Source organism: Haliotis rubra, unplaced genomic scaffold, assembly GCF_003918875.1.
Source record: "Haliotis rubra isolate DU_JTF1 unplaced genomic scaffold, ASM391887v1 Scf328, whole genome shotgun sequence".
Taxonomy (NCBI): Eukaryota; Metazoa; Mollusca; class Gastropoda; order Lepetellida; family Haliotidae; genus Haliotis; species Haliotis rubra.
In genome coordinates this window covers 928,315-940,472 of record NW_025767000.1, presented here as the reverse complement: position 1 = coordinate 940,472, position 12,158 = coordinate 928,315, and the positions used below count along the sequence as shown (strand labels likewise).

The 12,158-nt window shown below is 41.8% G+C and overlaps 1 protein-coding gene across 1 annotated transcript; it reads left to right on the top strand.

Moving 5' to 3' along the window:
• The first annotated feature begins 1,034 nt into the window (after positions 1–1,034).
• On the top strand, positions 1,035–2,903 carry LOC124284012. Its single transcript, XM_046720049.1, has 2 exons — positions 1,035–1,214; positions 1,953–2,903. Exons 1-2 carry the CDS (start codon positions 1,035–1,037, stop codon positions 2,901–2,903), a joined length of 1,131 nt encoding a protein of 376 aa, XP_046576005.1.
• The last annotated feature ends 9,255 nt before the right edge of the window (positions 2,904–12,158 follow it).

Genomic DNA, 12,158 nt, shown 5'->3' with positions numbered 1-12,158 from the left:
TTGAAAAGGAGCCCCAGTGAGTTGGGAGATTCAGGAACCGGAACCTGGGGAAATCTAGACTTGCTTCATTTAGGGCTTTAGCATTTATCTCCCTTGAATACACTGGCTACTTCCGCGCCTCGCGGGAGGAGGGCACGATATACACAGTGTCACTGTCATCTCGACTGCACATATAGGTCAAGATGGTCGAAATTACATAATCAGTGTCTGTCATTTTCTTTATCCTTTACCGGAAATGAAAGTAGCCTTGTTGGTGTCGCCGTGCCTATCCCATAATCGAAAGTAAGATGTTGATACTGAAATGGTTATAGATCTATCTAAAATGTTTAACAAAAATAACTTAAAACGACTAAGGTGAGTCCCAGCTGTAAGCTGTAAGACATTGAGATTTGACAGAATACTAGCTGTGACGCCCCCCACTGTTCTTCCTTGACGTCCAACCATAGTTTGTGGCATTACAGCCTTGGTTTCAGATCTATCGTCACATACTCATATTTTACACAAACTTGACGTGGAATCTAGCTGTTGTCATGTTTACTGCAACAGTGCAACCTGTGTCATATAGTTCTGGTTTTATGACAAAGTAAACATCCACCGTGCGCAGTCGTTCCTCAATACCAGAGACCATATATATTGTCTCTGCTCAATACTCACCTTTCTCGGCTGGTTAGATGTCTCGCCACTGAAATATGAACGTGTCACGTGACAACAGCGCCAGTCTGTGTAAACTTAGGCTCAGTATTATTAATTCCACATCCCTACTCCCTACTGAAGTATCCCATGAGATGCGCATGCGCATAGAGGTCAGTAGCGAGTGTGCATTTGAGGGAAGTTGACGCGAAGTTGGTTAATTCGGGGAAAAGTGACTGGAACTGTGGATTTATCATTGTGATCAATTCATGGGATACTGGAATTTGTTGCTTTCATTATATAGACTGGATATAGGGTGAGTACGAACACTGTCACGGACTAATTCGACGTATTCTTGGATTTTGTGTTGTGTTCACGGACCCGAGTCGGGGTCAGAGTTCAAGATGGCGGAACAGCAAGAGCCATGCAAACCTAGCGAAATAAGTTCGCACGTGCAAAACCGCAAAGGTTTGTTTGAAAATGTTCGGGACATTGTAGCCCAGGCAGCACCACGAATGCAGTTGAGAGATCATCATGAGAACTCTCAGTATGTGAATAAAGGCACATCGAATGAGTTTGACTCGGTGCCGACCAGCCAAAACAATTCGTTGGTTTCACATTAATTTTAGACTCGCTGTGCGCATGCGCAGAGCGTGTAAAAATATCCTCAGGCCATATCCGGTTTGGTCGTAAGCTTTACCGATAGTGTAAACGCACTCTAAAGGAAGCAAAAATCAAAACAAATATATGGTTTTATGTCGAATTTAACTAATCTCAATTCATTTATGAATGGAAGGGACCGGAATCAGTTAAATAAATAGCTTAACGTTTGTTAACAAGCTCTTGTATAAACACATCTCACCACCACCCGTCCACCGTCCTTCCTGAACATCCCCTTCTCTAGCCGAGAGCCGCCAGCTACCCCTTCTCACAAGTAAAAAAACACATCTCTGATGCAATGCCACCAAAATAGAACATCAAATATTGAAAAGCATAGGCAAATTGATGTATGTACTCAACTATGAACAGTTGTCACGCGTAAATAATTTTTATACAGCATTTATTTAGAGCGTGTTTACAATATCGCTAATACGACCAAACCGGATATGGCCGGAGGATATGTTTACACGCTCTACGCATGCGCACAGCGAGTCGAAAATTGATGTGAAACCAACGAATGGCGTGTCTAAAAATAGAACCAGCACATCGGCAGCAGGCACGAGTGCAGTGGAGGTCAACACGGCGACTGGTCAGTCGGCCGGGAGGCAGTTGTATACCCTGAATGACATTGGGATTTCATGAAAGCCATTCTGTATAATCAGACGACTGCCTCTACTCCTGTTGTGGCACAACCTGATGTTTCTAGACCCGACGTGCCACATGCCGGAAACGGTGCTGATGAGAAAGGGTACGAAGATATCTCTTCTGACAGTGATACTGACCCAATGGACGCGGTCATGAGGGACCTCGATAGGCAAGAGGTGAATGACGACAGTGATGACGATGATGATGAGGACTTTGCTAAAGGTCTATTAACTGACCTACAGGCCTTCGTTAGCGCAAACGAAGAGACCAGTGGAAAAATAAGGCCTTTTTTGGCTGAGTCCATCAACCAAGGGTTACAAAAAATGGCGAACCAAAAGAAGCTGAAGGAAGTGGCAGACAGGTATAAACGGCCTGAGAACTGTGATTTTTTGCTTACACCAAGAGTGAACCAGGACATATGGTTACAGGCTAAGCCTTACACAAAAAACAGAGACACTAAATGGCAAGGTATACAGAATGAGGTTGTGAAGGCAATGATGCCTATGATTCAGGTCACAAATGATCTCATGGTGGCTGCCATTGACAAGGGTCAAGTCAATGTCAGAGAGCTCTTAAAGAAGAGCTCAGACAGCATTAAGCTGATGACGGCATCTATCTCAATAATGAATCAAAGACGCCGGGAAAACTTTCGACCTGATTTGACAGGGGCTTACAAGAGACTTTGTTCAGCCCAGCTTCCGACAACAAATTGGCTCTTTGGAGATGATCTCTCCAAACACATCAAAGACATCTCTGAATCTTCTATGATTGGACAAAAAATTGGACACCCTCAAAAATCCAAATTTGACAACCATTCCAGGCCCCATCCATACAAGAACTGGAAGGCAAACAAAGGGGGTAAGAACCGTCACTCAGGCAACCAGCAGCACCATTCCAAAGCCTTTAACCATGGTGAGCCGCAATATTTTTTAGGAAAGAAGAGGGGCAGAGGAGACAAGAGATTCTAGGGAGCAAGAAAAGTGTTGAGGTGAGAGAGTCTACGGGTATCAAAACATTGACTAATACACCCAATTCATTCCAAGCTGGGAATACTAGCAAGTGTGTGTCTGTGTGGAGTGGCATTACTAGTGACACCTGGGTGCTGAAAAGTGTAACAGGTGTAAATATTGAATTTCATACCTTACCTGTGCAATATTTTGTTCCAACTCCAATTAATTTTCCATCAGCAGAACAGTTGGTGATCAATGAACAGATTAAGAAAATGTTATCTAATGGAACCATTGAGAGGTGTGAACACTCAAAAGGGGAATTTATCTCTAATATTTTCCACAGACCAAAAAAGGATGGATCATTGCGATTGATTCTAAATCTGGGGACTTTAAATGATAAAGTTGAATACCACCACTTCAATATGGATACCTTGCAATCTGCCCTTTACTTGGTAAAGAAAGATTGTTATTTTGCATCAGTGGATCTTAAAGATGCTTACTTTACTATTCCTGTGTAAGATGCAGATAGGAAGTATCTCAGGTTCTACTGGAACAAGACATTATATCAGTTTACTTGTCTCCCCAATGGGTTGTCCTCGGCACCCAGAATATTCACTAAACTGTTAAAACCAGTGTATTCACACTTAAGGAAGCTCGGACATGCCAACACAGCTTACATAGATGATTCCCTGTTGGTTGGTGAGGACTATGTAGCATGTGAAGAAAATCTTAAAGGTCACATGCAACCAAAAAATCAAACATAATAAAACCCAATTATCACTTCTTCATGACATATAATATGCATTGCTGATTATGAAAAAACAAATAAACTAAATTCCACATCCCTACTCCCTACTGAAGTATCCCATGAGATGCGCATGCGCATAGAGGTCAGTAGCGAGTGTGCATTTGAGGAAAGTTGACGCGAAGTTGGTTAATTCGGGGAAAAGTGACTGGAACTGTGGATTTATCATTGTGATCAATTCATGGAATACTGGAATCTGTTGCTTTCATTATATAGACTGGATATAGGGTGAGTACCAACACTGTCACGGACTAATTCGACGTATTCTTGGATTTTGTGTTGTGTGTTGTGTTCACGGACCCGAGTCGGGGTCAGAGTTCAAGATGGCGGAACAGCAAGAGCCATGCAAACCTAGCGAAATAAGTTCGCACGTGCAAAACCGTAAAGGTTTGTTTGAAAATGTTCGGGACATTGTAGCCCAGGCAGCACCACGAGTGCAGTTGAGAGATCATCATGAGAACTCTCAGTATGTGAATAAAGGCACATCGAGTGAGTTTGACTCGGTGCCGACCAGCCAAAATAATGGCGTGTCTAAAAATAGAACCAGCACATCGGCAGCAGGCACGAGTGCAGTGGAGGTCAACACGGCGACTGGTCAGTCGGCCGGGAGGCAGTTGTATACCCTGAATGACATTGGGGATTTCATGAAAGCCATTCTGTATAATCAGACGACTGCCTCTAATCCTGTTGTGGCACAACCTGATGTCTCTAGACCCGACGTGCCACATGCCGGAAACGGTGCTGATGAGACAGGGTACGAAGATATCTCTTCTGACAGTGATACTGACCCAATGGACGCGGTCATGAGGGACCTCGATAGGCAAGAGGTGAATGACGACAGTGATGACGATGATGATGAGGACTTTGCTAAAGGTCTATTAACTGACCTACAGGCCTTCGTTAACGCAAACGAAGAGACCAGTGGAAAGATAAGGCCTTCTTTGGCTGAGTCCATCAACCAAGGGTTACAAAAATGGCGAACCAAAGAAGCTGAAGGAAGTGGCAGACATGTATAAACGGCCTGAGAACTGTGATTTTTGCTTACACCAAGAGTGAACCAGGACATATGGTTACAGGCTAAGCCTTACACAAAAACAGAGACACTAAATGGCAAGGTATACAGAATGTGGTTGTGAAGGCAATGATGCCTATGATTCAGGTCACAAATGATCTCATGGTGGCTGCCATTGACAAGGGGTCAAGTCAATGTCAGAGAGCTCTTAAAGAAGAGCACAGACAGCATTAAGCTGATGACGGCATCTATCTCAATTATGAATCAAAGACGCCGGGAAAACTTTCGACCTGATTTGACAGGGGCTTACAAGAGACTTTGCTCAGCCCCGCTTCCGACAACAAATTGGCTCTTTGGAGATGATCTCTCCAAACACATCAAAGACATCTCTGAATCTTCTATGATTGGACAAAAAATTGGACACCCTCCAAAATCCAAATTTGACAACCATTCCAGGCCCCATCCATACAAGAACTGGAAGGCAAACAAAGGGGGTATGAACCGTCACTCAGGCAACCAGCAGCAGCATTCCAAAGCCTTTAACCGTGGTGAGCCGCAATATTTTTAGGAAAGAAGAGGGGCAGAGGAGACAAGAGATTCTAGGGAGCAAGAAAAGTGTTGAGGTGAGAGAGTCTACGGGTATCAAAACATTGACTAATACACCCAATTCGTTCCAAGCTGGGAATACTAGCAAGTATGTGTCTGTATGGAGTGGCATTACTAGTGACACCTGGGTGCTGAAAAGTGTAACAGGTGTAAATATTGAATTTCATACCTTACCTGTGCAATATTTTGTTCCAACTCCAATTAATTTTCCATCAGCAGAACAGTTGGTGATCAATGAACAGATTAAGAAAATGTTATCTAATGGAACCATTGAGAGGTGTGAACACTCAAAAGGGGAATTTATCTCTAATATTTTCCACAGACCAAAAAAGGATGGATCATTGCGATTGATTCTAAATCTGAGGACTTTAAATGATAAAATTGAATACCACCACTTCAAAATGGATACCTTGCAATCCGCCCTTTACTTGGTAAAGAAAGATTGTTATTTTGCATCAGTGGATCTTAAAGATGCTTACTTTACTATTCCTGTGTATGATGCAGATAGGAAGTATCTCAGGTTCTACTGGAACAAGACATTATATCAGTTTACTTGTCTCCCCAATGGGTTGTCCTCGGCACCCAGAATATTCACTAAACTGTTAAAACCAGTGTATTCACACTTAAGGAAGCTCGGACATGCCAACACAGCTTACATAGATGATTCCCTGTTGGTTGGTGAGGACTATGTAGCATGTGAAGAAAATCTTAAGGATACTGTATCTTTATTGGATAAGCTAGGGTTTACTGTGCATCCAAAGAAGTCTGTCCTCTCACCATGCAAGCAAATCACTTACTTGGGCTTTGATCTCAACAGTGAAACTATGACGGTCAACTTGACGTCCGATAAGTGTGAAAAGATTGCTTCATACTGTGGAAAAATGTTAAGTGAAGAAAATGTGACAATTAGGCAATTGGCTACATTAGTGGGACAAATGAATGCAGCATGTCCTGGTGTGAAATATGCCCCTTTGTTTTATAAACGGCTGGAGAATTTCAAAAATCTCTCGCTAAAACAGGCCAAGGGGAATTATGATGTAAGCATTAGTTTGTCTGGTGACTGCAGGGAGGACATTCAGTGGTGGATAGACAATGTAGGAAAGTGGCACCAGAGTTTAAGTGAGTCGCAGCCTGAACTTACTATTAAGTCAGATGCATCTAACTCCGGCTGGGGTGCAGTGTTTGGTGATACTCGCACTGGTGGTTTATGGTCAGAGAGTGAAAAATGTATGCACATAAATTATCTGGAAATTCTGGCAGGCTGGTTAGCCCTAAAATCATTAATGAGTGACAAGTACAATACACATATTAGAATTATGATGGACAATACTACAGCTGTGGCATATGTCAATAACATGGGTGGTTCTAAACTATTGTGCAATGCTGTAACTCGTGAAATGTGGCTATGGTCTAAAGACCGTGGTATTCGGCTGTCGGCAGGGCATGTACCCGGCGTTACCAATACTGAAGCAGATTTTGAATCTCGAAATTTCATTGATGATGCAGAATGGAAACTTAATAAACATGCGTTTGATGCAATCGTAGAACAATTTGGAAAGCCTCATATTGATCTGTTTGCAAGTAGGATAAATTTCCAGATATCTCCTTATGTGTCTTGGCACCCTGATCCAGACTGTGTTGCTGTTGATGCGTTCACATGTTTTTGGGGTGGTGACTTACAATATGTGTTTTGTCCATTCAGTCTACTTGGCCGAGTACTGAAGAAGATCGACAACGATTGTGCGGATGTCATTCTGATAGCACCTTTGTGGACCACACAATTCTGGTTCACCAGAATCCTGGAACTGTTGATAGACTGTCCCAGACTCCTACCCAAGAGCAAGAAACTCCTGACTCTCACTCATCTACCCAACAAGATTCATCCGCTGTGGAACAAACTTCGGCTGACAGCCTTCAAGCTGTCAGGAGATCACTCCAAAGTCAAGGCTTATCGACAGATGCTGTCAACATCATATTGCAATCATGGAGAGGTTCCACAAAGAAACAGTACAAGTCATATCACAAAAGATGGATGCAGTTTTGTGCTAAGGAACACTGCAATACCGTTTCACCAACTATCAGCCAGGTTTTGAATTTCTTAACTGAGCTCTACCACAGTGGGCTTGGATATTCAGCGTTAAACACAGCCAGATCTGCTCTGTCTACCTTTGTGTTGGTTGACGGAGTAGCAGTTGGGCAACATCACCTAGTCAAGAGACTATTGAAAGGAATATTCAATTTGAGACCTGCTTTGCCCAGATATGGGGTGACCTGGGATGTGTCTAAAGTGTTGACATATCTTCAGACTAAGTCAGCTGATTGTGCCAGTTTGAAATGGATGACTCTGAAGTCTGTAACTTTGTTGGCACTTTTGACAGGACAGAGACTTCAGTCTTTAAACTGGATTGATGTAAGAAATGTTGAGTTTTGACTGATAGAGTTAAAGTTAGGTTTGGTGATATTTTAAAGCAATCAAGGCCAGGTTTTCACCAACATGAGTTGACTCTTACTAGATATTCAGATGTTTCACTGTGTGTAGTTAGTACTCTAGAGAAATACATGGACATGACCAAGAGCCTCAGAGGTGCAGAAACTGCACTGTTTATTGCTTTGTCCAAACCACATAAACAAGTGAGCAAGGACACAATTTCAAGATGGATCAAACTAGTGTTGGCTAGTGCAGGTATTAACATGACAATATTCAAACCACACAGTGTGCGGATGGCCTCTACTAGTGCAGCAGCATCCGCAAAAGTCAAGTTACAAACAATTCTGCGCACAGCAGGCTGGAGCTCGAGTGTGTGTTCAGAAAACATTATGACAAGCCTATAGACACTAGTACTGAATATAGTGAAGCTCTTTTGCAGGCTATTGATATTGGGTAAAAGTTTAAATGACTGTTATTTAAAGATACCCAAATGTATGTTTTCAAGTTCATGGGCTATTAAATGATATAGAGTAAATGTTGTGACCAAATTCGTTTCATGTTTTGTATACTAATGACTTGATATGAAATAATGGTCTACTCTGAACATCTCATGGGATACTTCAGTAGGGAGTAGGGATGTGGAATTATAAAATTAAGACGAGACTTACCTGTAAGGTGAAGTTTGATAGTAATTCCACAGACCTATGACATACTGAGGTATCACATGCCCACCTCTCCCACCCTAAGAACAGACCATTATTTCATGCGTTGAAAAAAAGTGCAATGTACCTCTATGCGAAGCATACCGCCCAGTCATCTCATGTGATACCTCAGTATGTCATGGGTCTGTGGAATTACTATCAAACTTCACCTTACAGGTGTTCAAGTCTCGCCTTCTAATTTAATGTGATATAAATCAATGCGTTTTGTGAAGAACGTGTGGTGAAATAGACAAATGAAATTATATAAACAGTTAATTTACTGTCATAACATATAAAAAGCTCGCGCCTTTGAGATATCAATAAAACATTAGAAAAATAGCTCACACCAAAGCCTTCACCGAGTATTCACCCGTCAACCCGCTTCCAAGCTGCGCGAACCTATTTCACTGCGCACATGCTATGAGCGCAGCCCAGCTGTTGAAACCCGTTTTCCCCAGAAAAGTCTGGGAAACATTAGTAAAACGTTTGAACTCCGATTTCGCGCGTTTTTTTTCATCGCGTTATTTTTCAACTTTATAAGTTGAATTTGCATTTTTGACGATTTGTTTCGGTATGTCCTTACCGAAAGGTATCAGAATCTGCAAAGTTGTGTTTTACGTTGCATGTGACCTTTAAGGATACTGTATCTTTATTGGATAAGCTAGGGTTTACTGTGCATCCAAAGAAGTCTGTCCTCTCACCATCCAAGCAAATCACTTACTTGGGCTTTGATCTCAACAGTGAAACTATGACGGTCAACTTGACGTCCGATAAGTGTGAAAAGATTGCTTCATACTGTGAAAAAAATGTTAAGTGAAGAAAATGTGACAATTAGGCAATTGGCTACATTAGTGGGACAAATGAATGCAGCATATCCTGGTGTGAAATATGCCCCTTTGTTTTATAAAAGGCTGGAGAATTTCAAAAATCTCTCGCTAAAACAGGCCAAGGGGGAATTATGATGTAAGCATTAGTTTGTCTGGTGACTGCAGGGAGGACATTCAGTGGTGGATAGACAATGTAGGAAAGTGGCACCAGAGTTTAAGTGAGTCGCAGCCTGAACTTACTATTAAGTCAGATGCATCTAACTCCGGCTTGGGTGCAGTGTTTGGTGATACTCGCACTGGTGGTTTATAGTCAGAGAATGAAAAAGTAATGCACATAAATTATCTGGAAATTCTGGCAGGCTGGTTAGCCCTGAAATCATTAATGAATGACAAGTACAATACACATATTAGAATTATGATGGACAATACTACAGCTGTAGCATATGTCAATAACATGGGTGGTTCTAAACTATTGTGCAATGCTGTAACTCGTGAAATGTGGCTATGGTCTAAAGACCGTGGTATTCGGCTGTCGGCAGGGCATATACCCGGCGTTACCAATATTGAAGCAGATTTTGAATCTCGAAATTTCATTGATGATGCAGAATGGAAACTTAATAAGCATGTGTTTGATGCAATCGTAGAACAATTTGGAAAGCCTCATATTGATCTGTTTGGAAGTAGGATAAATTTCCAGATATCTCCTTATGTGTCTTGGCACCCTGACCCAACCGTGTTGCTGTTGATGCGTTTACATGTTTTTGGGGTGGTGACTTACAATATGTGTTTTGTCCATTCAGTCTACTGAATAAGATCGACAACGATTGTGCGGATGTCATTCTGATAGCACCTTTGTGGACCACACAATTCTGGTTCACCAGAATCCTGGAACTGTTGATAGACTGTCCCAGACTCCTACCCAAGAGCAAGAAACTCCTGACTCTCACTCATCTACCCAACAAGATTCATCCGCTGTGGAACAAACTTCGGCTGACAGCCTTCAAGCTGTCAGGAGATCACTCCAAAGTCAAGGCTTATCGACAGATGCTGTCAACATCATATTGCAATCATGGAGAGGTTCCACAAAGAAACAGTACAAGTCATATCACAAAAGATGGATGCAGTTTTGTGCTAAGGAACACTGCAATACCGTTTCACCAACTATCAGCCAGGTTTTGAATTTCTTAACTGAGCTCTACCACAGTGGGCTTGGATATTCAGCGTTAGACACTGCCAGATCTACCTTTGTGTTGGTTGACGGAGTAGCAGTTGGGCAACATCACCTAGTCAGGAGACTATTGAAAGGAATATTCAATTTGAGACCTGCTTTGTCCAGATATGGGGTGACCTGGGATGTGTCTAAAGTGTTGACATATCTTCAGACTAAGTCAGCTGATTGTGCCAGTTTGAAATGGATGACTCTGAAGTCTGTAACTTTGTTGGCACTTTTGACAGGACAGAGACTTCAGTCTTTAAACTTGATTGATGTAAGAAATGTTGAGTTTTTGCCTGATAGAGTTAAAGTTAGATTTGGTGATATTTTAAAGCAATCAAGGCCAGGTTTTCACCAACATGAGTTGACTCTTACTAGATATTCAGATGTTTCACTGTGTGTAGTTAGTACTCTAGAGAAATACATGGACATGACTAAGAGCCTCAGAGTTGCAGAAACAGCCTTGTTTATTGCTTTGTCCAAACCACATAAACAAGTGAGCAAGGACACAATTTCAAGATGGATCAAACTAGTGTTGGCTAGTGCAGGTATTAACATGACAATATTCAAACCACACAGTGTGCGGATGGCCTCTACTAGTCCAGCAGCATCCGCAAAAGTCAAGTTACAAACAATTCTGCGCACAGCAGGCTGGAGCTCCGAGTGTGTGTTCAGAAAACATTATGACAAGCCTATAGAATATATAATTATATAATATAAATAGGTATAAGATATAATAGAGAAGGCCAGTCCTTGAAAATGTAAATGAAGGGTTTAATGAGGAATGGGCTGAAGTATGGATGTGAAAAAATATATATACTGGAATATATTGTTCTGTAACTACATAAAGATAAATATCTATGCGGACGGTTTGGGGTGTATCACTTAAGCCGATGTTAAGATAAGGGCCCATGACTGAAGAAAATGGGCAAAACGTAAATACCATTGCGAGGTTGATGGGAGAGTTTGTAAAAGAACACAAGACCTCTATTAAAATCTGAAATGGAAACGCTTTTAGCAGTATTCCCGCAACATCACGGCGGGGGACACCAGAAATGGACTTCACCGATTATACCCATGTGGGGAATCCACTGGGCCCCAAGCAACTATTGAGAACCTTTTGGGTAATCATGAGAAGTACTTCTAGGAAACTGGAATAAAATCCCTCCAACATCGCTAGCAAAGGTATACCAATATGGAAATGGATAACAAATATTTCATGTGTCTTTATGATAAGTCTTTCTAAGTGAGCCTCTAAATCACGCACACTGACTCTTGTCATATAAACTGTTTTGTTGTTTTTTTGTTAAACGCCGCATTCAGCAATCTTCCAGCTATATGGCGGCGTTGTGGAAATAATCGAGTCTGGATCAGACAATCTAGTGATCAACAGCATGAGCATCGATCTACGCAACTGGGATAAGATGAAATGTGTCAAACAAGTCAGTGAGCTGTATGAACCAATGCGAAGAGAAGCATTAACACAAAGACGGAATGAGAGAGAGAATGTTCTGTTACACTTCAGACCGCACTAATTTCAGCAGCATCACCACGAACAATAAATAATTCAGACAAACATTGGTCCACTTCACTGGACATGATGACAAACAATCAGCAAGATACAAAATGAAGCATACAACTTCTTGTTTATTACTTAGAGCGACGTTTCGATGTAGATTCA